Source organism: Cherax quadricarinatus, chromosome 30 (assembly GCF_038502225.1).
Source record: "Cherax quadricarinatus isolate ZL_2023a chromosome 30, ASM3850222v1, whole genome shotgun sequence".
Taxonomy (NCBI): domain Eukaryota; kingdom Metazoa; phylum Arthropoda; class Malacostraca; order Decapoda; family Parastacidae; genus Cherax; species Cherax quadricarinatus.
The window spans coordinates 15870820-15881346 of record NC_091321.1 but is presented as its reverse complement, the minus strand read 5'-3'; the positions used below and the strand labels follow the sequence as shown (position 1 = coordinate 15881346).

General features: G+C 37.5%; 1 protein-coding gene across 8 annotated transcripts in view; it reads left to right on the top strand.

Annotated features, from left to right (window-relative positions):
- The window catches only part of LOC128692672 (serine/arginine repetitive matrix protein 2), a 76366-nt gene that overhangs the window by 22643 nt on the left and 43196 nt on the right, over positions 1 to 10527 (top strand). For all 8 annotated transcript variants that reach the window (XM_053781951.2, XM_070089943.1, XM_070089942.1 and 5 more), the window contains one exon: positions 10049 to 10399. In XM_053781951.2, coding sequence (XP_053637926.2) covers positions 10098 to 10399 — 302 coding nt within the window. In that variant the 5' untranslated portion in view covers positions 10049 to 10097. The remainder of the gene's footprint in view (positions 1 to 10048; positions 10400 to 10527) is intronic.

Genomic DNA, 10527 nt, shown 5'->3' with positions numbered 1-10527 from the left:
TGATACTGTGCTTATGGGAGATTCTAAAGAAAAATTGCAAAGGTTAGTGGATGAGTTTGGGAATGTGTGTAAAGGTAGAAAGTTGAAAGTGAACATAGAAAAGAGTAAGGTGATGAGGGTGTCAAATGATTTAGATAAAGAAAAATTGGATATCAAATTGGGGAGGAGGAATATGGAAGAAGAAATGTTTTCAGATACTTGGGAGTTGACGTGTCGGCGGATGGATTTATGAAGGATGAGGTTAATCATAGAATTGATGAGGGAAAAAAGGTGAGTGGTGCGTTGAGGCATATGTGGAGTCAAAAAACGTTATCTATGGAGGCAAAGAAGGGAATGTATGAAAGTATAGTAGTACCAACACTCTTATATGGGTGTGAAGCTTGGGTGGTAAATGCAGCAGCGAGGAGACGGTTGGAGGCAGTGGAGATGTCCTGTTTAAGGGCAATGTGTGGTGTAAATATTATGCAGAAAATTCGGAGTGTGGAAATTAGGAGGTGTGGAGTTGATAAAAGTATTAGTCAGAGGGCAGAAGAGGGGTTGTTGTGGTGGTTTGGTCATTTAGAGAGAATGGATCAAAGTAGAATGACATGGAAAGCATATAAATCTATAGGGGAAGGAAGGCGGGGTAGGGGTCGTCCTCGAAAGGGTTGGAGAGAGGGGGGTAAAGGAGGTTTTGTGGGCAAGGGGCTTGGACTTCCAGCAAGCGTGCGTGAGCGTGTTAGATAGGAGTGAATGGAGACGAATGGTACTTGGGACCTGACGATCTGTTGGAGTGTGAGCAGGGTAATATTTAGTGAAGGGATTCAGGGAAACCGGTTATTTTCATATAGTCGGACTTGAGTCCTGGAAATGGGAAGTACAATGCCTGCACTTTAAAGGAGGGGTTTGGGATATTGGCAATTTGGAGGGATATGTTGTGTATCTTTATATGTGTATGCTTCTGGACTGTTGTATTCTGAGCACCTCTGCAAAAACAGTGATAATGTGCGAGTGTGGTGAAAGTGTTGAATGATGATGAAAGTATTTTCTTTTTGGGGATTTTCTTTCTTTTTTGGGTCACCCTGCCTCGGTGGGAGACGGCCGACTTGTTGAAAAAAAAAAAAATATATATTATATATTATATATTTATATGTATATATAATATATATATATATATATATATATATATATATATATATATATATATATATATATATATATATATATATATATATATATATATATATATATATATATTATATACATATATTATATATATATATATTATATATTTATATTTTTATTATTATTTATTTATTATCACACTGGCCGATTCCCACCAAGGCAGGGTGGCCCGAAAAAGAAAAACTTTCACCATCATTCACTCCATCACTGTCTTGCCAGAAGGGTGCTTTACACTACAGTTTTTAAACTGCAACATTAACACCCCTCCTTCAGAGTGCAGGCACTGTACTTCCCATCTCCAGGACTCAAGTCCGGCCTGCCGGTTTCCCTGAACCCTTTCATAAATGTTACTTTGCTCACACTCCAACAGCACGTCAAGTATTAAAAACCATTTGTCTCCATTCACTCCTATCAAACACGCTCATGCATACCTGCTGGAAGTCCAAGCCCCTCGCACACAAAACCTCCTTTACCCCCTCTCTCCAACCTTTCCTAGGCCGACCCCTACCCCGCCTTCCTTCCACTACAGACTGATACACTCTTGAAGTCATTCTGTTTCGCTCCATTCTCTCTACATGTCCAAACCACCTCAACAACCCTTCCTCAGCCCTCTGGACAACAGTTTTGGTAATCCCGCACCTCCTCCTAACTTCCAAACTACGAATTCTCTGCATTATATTCACACCACACATTGCCCTCAGACATGACATCTCCACTGCCTCCAGCCTTCTCCTCGCTGCAACATTCATCACCCATGCTTCAGACCCATATAAGAGCGTTGGTAAAACTATACTCTCATACATTCCCCTCTTTGCCTCCAAGGACAAAGTTCTTTGTCTCCACAGACTCCTAAGTGCACCACTCACTCTTTTTCCCTCATCAATTCTATGATTCACCTCATCTTTCATAGACCCATCTGCTGACACGTCCACTCCCAAATATCTGAATACATTCACCTCCTCCATACTCTCTCCCTCCAATCTGATATTCAATCTTTCATCACCTAATCTTTTTGTTATCCTCATAACCTTACTCTTTCCTGTATATATGTATATATAATATATATATATTATATATATATATATAATTATATATATATATATTTTTTTTTTTCAACAAGTCGGTCGTCTCCCACCGAGGCAGGGTGACCCCAAAAAAAAGAAAGAAAATCCCCAAAAAGAAAATACTTTCATCATCATTCAACACTTTCACCACACTCACACATTATCACTGCTTTTGCAGAGGTGCTCAGAATACAACAGTTTAGAAGCATATACGTATAGAGATACACAACATATCCCTCCAAACTGCCAATATCCCAAACCCCTCCTTTAAAGTGCAGGCATTGTACTTCCCATTTCCAGGACTCAAGTCCGACTATATGAAAATAACCGGTTTCCCTGAATCCCTTCACTAAATATTACCCTGCTCACACTCCAACAGATCGTCAGGTCCCAAGTATCATTCGTCTCCATTCACTCCTATCTAACACGCTCATGCACGCTTGTTGGAAGTCCAAGCCCCTCACCCACAAAACCTCCTTTACCCCCTCTTTCCAACCCTTTCGAGGACGACCCCTACCCCTCTTTCCTTCCCCTATAGATTTATATGCTTTCCATGTCATTCTACTTTGATCCATTCTCTCTAAATGACCAAACCACCTCAACAACCCCTCTTCTGCCCTCTGACTAATGCTTTTATTAACTCCACACCTTCTCCTAATTTCCACACTCCGAATTTTCTGCATAATATTTACACCACACATTGCCTTTAGACAGGACATCTCCACTGCCTCCAACCGTCTCCTCGCTGCTGCATTTACCACCCAAGCTTCACATCCATATAAGAGTGTTGGTACTACTATACTTTCATACATACCCTTCTTTGCCTCCATAGATAACGTTTTTTGACTCCACATAAACCTCAACGCACCACTCACCTTTTTTCCCTCATCAATTCTATGATTAACCTCATCCTTCATAAATCCATCCGCCGACACGTCAACTCCCAAGTATCTGAAAACATTCACTTCTTCCATACTCCTCCTCCCCAATTTGATATCCAATTTTTCTTTATCTAAATCATTTGATACCCTCATCACCTTACTCTTTTCTATGTTCACTTTCAACTTTCTACCTTTACACACATTCTCAAACTCATCCACTAACCTTTGCAATTTTTCTTTAGAATCTCCCATAAGCACAGTATCATCAGCAAAAAGTAACTGTGTCAATTCCCATTTTGAATTTGATTCCCCATAATTTAATCCCACCCCTCTCCCGAACACCCTAGCATTTACTTATATTATATATTTATATATATATATACCTACCATCCGACTTACGACCGAATTCGGTTCCGAGAATCTGGTCCTAAGTCGAACTTTACTACTGAATATCAACAAAACATTTTTGTAATGATTTTATTTTGTTTTATTTTGGTATTTCATGTTTTACTTTACTTTTTATGCTATTAGTACTGTATTTTATACTGTAAGGTTTAGGATAAACACTGTGTACAACACAAATAGTTGTTTATTTCCCAGAAATTTGGCATAAAAAACGCGGTCGTAAGTCGAGCAGGTCGTAAGTCGGATGGTAGGTGTATATATATACATGTATATATATATATATATATATATACAGTGGACCCTCAGCTAACGATGGCATCACTTAACGTTAAATCCAGCTAACAATACATTTTAACGCAAACATTTTGGCTCGGCTAACGCTAAAAAACTCGCATAACGATATTCGTTCTCAGGTACCAATTAATATCAGGTGAGGGTCCACTGTGTATATATATATATATATATATATATATATATATATATATATATATATATATATATATATATATATATATATATATATATATATATATATATATATATATATATATATATATATATATATATATATATATATATATATATATATATATATATATATATTTTCATATAGTCGGACTTGAGTCCTGGAAATGGGAAGTACAATGCCTGCACTTTAAAGGAGGGGTTTGGGATATTGGCAGTTTGGAGGGATATGTTGTGTATCTTTATATGTTTATGCTTCTAGACTGTTGTATTCTGAGCACCTCTGCAAAAACAGTGATAATGTGCGAGTGTGGTGAAAGTGTTGAATGATGATGAAAGTATTTTCTTTTTGGGGATTTTCTTTCTTTTTTGGGTCACCCTGCCTCGGTGGGAGACGGCCGACTTGTTGAAAAAAAAAAAAAAAAAAAAAAAAATATATATATATATATATATATATATATATATATATATATATATATATATATATATATATATATATATATATATATATATATATATATATATATATATATATTTAGCAAGTCGGCCGTCTCTCACCGAGGCAGGGTGACCCAAAAAAAGAAAAAATCCCCAAAAAGAAAATGCTTTCATCATCATTCAACACTTTCACCTCACTCACACATAATCACTGTTTTTGCAGAGGTGCTCAGAACACAACAGTTTAGAAGCATATGCAGTGTACCCCCGGTATTCGATGGCATCGGTATTCGATAAATCCGGTATTCGATGCATTTTAACGCAAAAATTTTGCCTCAGTATCCGATCGAAAACCCAGTATTCGATGCGATTCATACGAGACGTGTCCACGTGTGGCCTGAACTGCCCCATGTGTGCCAGTGTTTACAAGCCAGCCAGTGTGCGCGCATCTAAGGATACATTAGGTACATTCCATATTATCACCGTTTTTGGTGCTTGTTTCTGCAAAATAAGTCACCATGGGCCCCAAGAAAGCTTCTAGTGCCAACCCTGTGGTAAAAAGGGTGAGAATTAGTATGGAAATTAAGAAAGATTTTGAAGGGTTTGGGGCTAACCCTGAGAAGCCTATGCCAGTTGTGGAATCCATTGTGCCTTCTTCAAAAATTAAGGAAATGTGTGCACAGTGGGTTGAACTGCAAACCTTTATGGATGAAAATCACCCTAACACAGCTATTGCAAGCCGTGCTGGTGACTATTACAATGACAATGTTGTGGCCCATTTTAGACAAATTGCAAAGGAATGGGAGGTACAGAGCTCTATGGACAGATTTGTGCGACAGAGGTCCAGTGACTCTCAAGCTGGTCCTAGTGGCATTAAAAGAAGGGAAGTAACCCCGGAAAAGGACTTGCTACCTCAAGTCCTAATGGAAGGGGATTTCCCTTCTAAACACTAACACCATCCACACTCTCCCCTCCTCCCATCCCATCAATCATCACCAGATCTTCATTAAAGGTAAGTGTCAATTATTCTATTGTTGTTATTCTATTGTTATTGTTGTTATTGTAATTATTCTATTGCATTAAACTTAATATTTCATGTGGTAAAATATTTATTTTTTTTTCATAGTTTTGAGTGTCTTGCACGGATTAATTTGATTTTCATTATTTCTTATGGGGAAAATTGATTCGCTTTTCGATATTTTCAGTATTCGATGAGCTCTCAGGAACGGATTAACCCGTAAACGGTCCAAACGTATATATACGTTTTTTCAACATTTGAAAATATTTAAAAAAGTAGATCTTTTTGTTTTTTTACATTTGAAAATATGTAAAAAAAAATGTAGATCTACTTTTGTAGCACTACACATGTGAACGTAGATCTGCTTGGACCGTTTACGGGTTAATATCGAATACCGGGGGTCCACTGTACCTATAAAGATACACAACATATCCCTCCAAACTGCTAATATCCCGAACCCCTCCTTTAGAGTGCAGGCTTTGTACTTCCCATTTCCAGGATTCAAGTCCAGCTATATGAAAATAACCGGTTTCCCTGAATCCCTTCACTTAATATTACCCTGCTCACACTCCGACAGATCGTCAGGTCCCAAATACCATTCGTCTCCATTCACTCCTATCTAACACGCTCACTATCTCTATTCTCCACTATTCTCTATTCTCTCTATTGTCTATTCTCTCTCTCTTTATTCTCTCTTTATTCTCTCTTTATTCTCTCTTTATTCTCTCTTTATTCTCTTTATTCTCTCTTTATTCTCTCTTTATTCTCTCTCTCTCTCTCTCTCTCTCTCTCTCTCTCTTCTCTCAATTCTCTCTATTCTCTATTCTCTCTATTCTCTATTCTCTCTATTCTCTCTATTCTCTATTCTCTCTCTTCTCTATTCTCTCTCTTCTCTATTCTCTCTCTTCTCTATTCTCTCTCTCTTCTCTATTCTCTCTCTCTTCTCTATTCTCTCTATTCTCTCTTTCTCCTCTATTCTCTCTATTCTCTATTTTCTCTCTCTATTCTCTCTATTCTCTCTTCTCTCTATTCTCTATTCTCTCTATTCTCTATTCTCTCTCTCTCTCACCTTTTTTTAACTATAAGAACAGTTTTGTATCTGAAATATTTTTTGTGTGGCTTGGACATAATAATGTAAGAATAGAGGAGCACTGCAGCAGTCCCACTAGCTCATGCTAGCAGTTTGCTCTTATAAATAACTCTTCTCATTTTTTATCGTATGTTGCATATTTGAGTTCATTTAATATGTTATGATCAATTTTTTCCTTCCATATACCTAAGGGTTATTTTAAAGTTGACTATTGTCACATACACGTTTCTCACTATTTCATTTACAGTATGTGATTTTACAGGGAAAATTCTTAAAATAAAAATTTGGAAAACAAAAGTTGTATTCTTTAATCCTTTACCGGTAGTACAATAACTTTAAGCCTAACCCCCCTCCCCCCCACACAAAAATACAGAACTAGGAACTTGTAAAATTACACCAGACAGCAGTAATACTTTGCATACCAACATGCAAGGTATCCTGAACAATAGTACACTGGTTGCCCGTCTTGCAGTGTCTTGACTTCACACCATGCACACTAACCAGCCATTATTAATTTTATTGTTATATCCTAGTTATATTACTGTATTAGTACATATTCTCTAGACATTGTATTGTTGTACACAGCCCCATTGAAGGCAGGTGAAAGTGCAGATTTTAAAATGTAGAGGGAAAGTTGACTTCCTGTATCATTTCAAACTTAAAAATTATTGGAAATATGAGGTCTTTCCAACTGTAGTCCCTGGAATGCAGGTGAGATATATTATAGTTTACCCTTGAAAGAACAGAAGAGATTAGCTTCAAATTGGGACATTAAAATGATCCCAAATGAGGGCAAAATGTGCAGCAGAATGTATAACGTACTCATGAAAAGTGGGAATGTAATAAGTACTGTTATTTTAATAAAGGATCCAAGACTTTTCAACCCTCCTTTCCAACCTTCAACACCTTGATATTACCACTTGGCTGCCCTTCTTTTAGAAAGCCGAGCCTTTAATACAGAAAGACTGTGATTCCTTTAATACAAAGACAATGATTTCTTAACTGAAACTGACTAATTACACCATCTTTGACTTTCTTCTTGAGTACATGAGCCCACCCTTCACGCTTCTGCCCACAGACCTCAGCCTCTCCCTCCCACCCCATCCTCTACTATGTTGCACTGCATGATCTATATGGTTTAACCTTTTAATTAAAAGGGAATTACCACCAGACCTCAAGAGAGAACTGACTATCTTTCAAAACATTCTTCATTAGCCAAATTATGGTACCCATCTTGGATTGTATTTCACAAGCACAAATAGCCTGACTGACCAAATTGTTAAGCAGGAGGCCTGGTCTTAGACCAAGCTGCAGAGGTATATATGATCACAGGAACCATCAGCATTCAATCCTTTGCAAAATAAGTAATAAAAATAATTACAAGTTCCACAATTACAGTTTAATACATTGAGCAAATGGAGTGATAAATTATGTAATTTAATGTATTGGTAGATAGGTACTATGTAATGGAAATGTGAGAAAATGGGAGACTATGTGAAGAATGTATAATAGATCATGTGACAAAATTTTAAAAGTATCAGAGAGAGAGAGAGAGAGAGAGATCTAGGAGTCAGCATAGGCAATAGAGTGTCACAAGAAGAAAAGTTACATGCCGTTATGAGGAACATATGCAACATTATATTTAACCATAAGATGTGAAAGAGGAAATGCTAAAAAAAAAAAAAAAAGCTTACATAGGTCAAAACTGGGTTACTCAGTATTGGTGTGGCATATGTGCCTAAGAAATCTCTTAAGATAAAATAGAAAAAACAAAAAGATAAACTACAAAATAGCTGCCAGAGCTACATAAAAAAATGCGCTAAGCTTCAAAGAGCTGTATAGTCCTTGGCTTAGCGCTTCTTTTTGATTATAATAATAATAATGTATAGTCCTTGTGGCTTAGCGCTTCTTTTTGATTATAATAATAATAAGCTTCAAAGAAAAGAAGAAAATACTAAAAATGTCCTTGTGGAATGATGAGACTATAAAAGGAGAAAAATCATTTGGAAAGGTTTTTTAGCACCAACTAAAAGGAACGAGAGACCAGTTTTAAAATGAGAAAAAAAATTGATGCAGGAAGAATGCTGAAGGGTTTCTGTTTGGAGAGAGTAGTACAACAATGGAATTGAATCTAGACCAAGGCAGTAAGTGCCAGAAAACAAAATTATCCTCTCAAGAGAGGTTTTTTGATGCCAATGAGCCCCACCAGCATTTCTTCTGCATCTGGTTTTTCATCATCCTCTTCTAACAGTTCATTTATATCTTGCTCATGTATATTATCAAAGTACTCGTGTCACACCTGTCCTTGCCAGAAACACAGTTTCTTAGACATGACACCTTACTGAGGGTAAATCAGAAATTATTTACCACAAAAGGCCATAAGTAGCTCCAATCTGCATTTATAGTTGACTGGGGTACTTCATTCCATGATACTTTTGAGTGGATAATTGCAGAATCAGCAGGGGAACTTTTGACAGCAACGTGTTCAACTGATGGACTCTCGCCACCAAACCTTATGCTATGAGGCTGATTGTACTTTTTAAAAATTTCAAACCATTTAGTTTTTCTGAAAGACATTTTTAGCATGTCACAATTGCTCTACTCCCTGCTGAAAAGCAAATGCACAATGCTAGAGACTTGCATGTTGGAGCCAGAGGAGAGGTACAGCAATTGGAGACATTGTCACAGGTGGGCAGGACCTATGACTGAAAGTAGGTTGTGGTATGGCCCACCTGTAGCAATGTCTTTAATTGTTGCACCTCTTCTCTGGTTCCAGGTTCCAGTATTTCTCCATCCTCATTTATCTACTTTAGTTACATTAGGGTTAAGGGACTGAACACCTTTCATCAAGGCTGAGGGACTGAACACCTCAAAATGATCTCTCTACTTCTTCCACTGTTTCCAGTATTCAGTATAATCTCTGTATTGGATTAAAAAAACCACTGGTGGGGAAAATATCATGAGTGTAGATAACCAGGTGGTGCAGTCTGATTTTTTATTTAGCTGCTTTCAGATTGGCCATTCAAGCATGACACTGATAATTATTTAAAAGATAAGTTATGAGCCACAGTACAGTACTGTATGTTCATGTCCTTACATCCTAGGGAAAGAATAGATTTCAAAAGTTATCGTTCATTTTATGTACTGTTCTTTATGAATACAAAATTCCATTAATGGCATTTTGTATTCATTCTATAGATGTGTTCCAAGTTGTGGTAGCTCTGTGAAGCTTAAATCATGCCATCAACACTTATTTCTCTATAATAAGAATCTCTGTTATATTTTGCAAACCTCACAGTTCAGGTACAAAGAATATTCATATATTTCACACATGGAATTACCAACAGGAGTCTGGAATTGCATACACCACTGGAAACCTGGACTATATTGAAAGTTTAGGCCTGTTTTATGCTTAAAATTGCCACTTCCACTTGTATATAAGCACAGTATTATAGATTTGTGCATTACAGTACAATAATTGTAAAGTCAGAGCATCTGTTTAATAATGCTCTTATTTTTCTAGGTCACCAGTGAAAATTTAGAGTGAGCAGTACAACGCAAGTTTGTCCACCATGGACATCCCCTTACCGGATGAGATCCCCCTCCCACTTGGGTGTAGACCACCCAGAGGACCACCACCTCCTATAGTACACAGAGGCAGTATGCTAGTTCCACATGCCAGACCACCTCGCATCCTCTTACCCCCTGGTCCTCCACCCGATATGTCGGTGCCACCGCCCATATTCAGCATACCACCTCCAGGTATGTCGCCGTATATTACAACTCCACCTCCACGTCTGCCAGGACCACAGCCGTTACCACCCATGTTCAACAGGATGCCTGTGGATATCTTTCCTCCTGCTGTTGCCGAGAGGTAAACATTTGACATATTGCTCATTGCATTTATCAGTTTATTCATTTAATTTTCAACTAATGTAAAATTGGCAGCAAATCTTTAGAAGGCATTTTGTTCCATCCTGAACCATTATCAAGAAATATGAG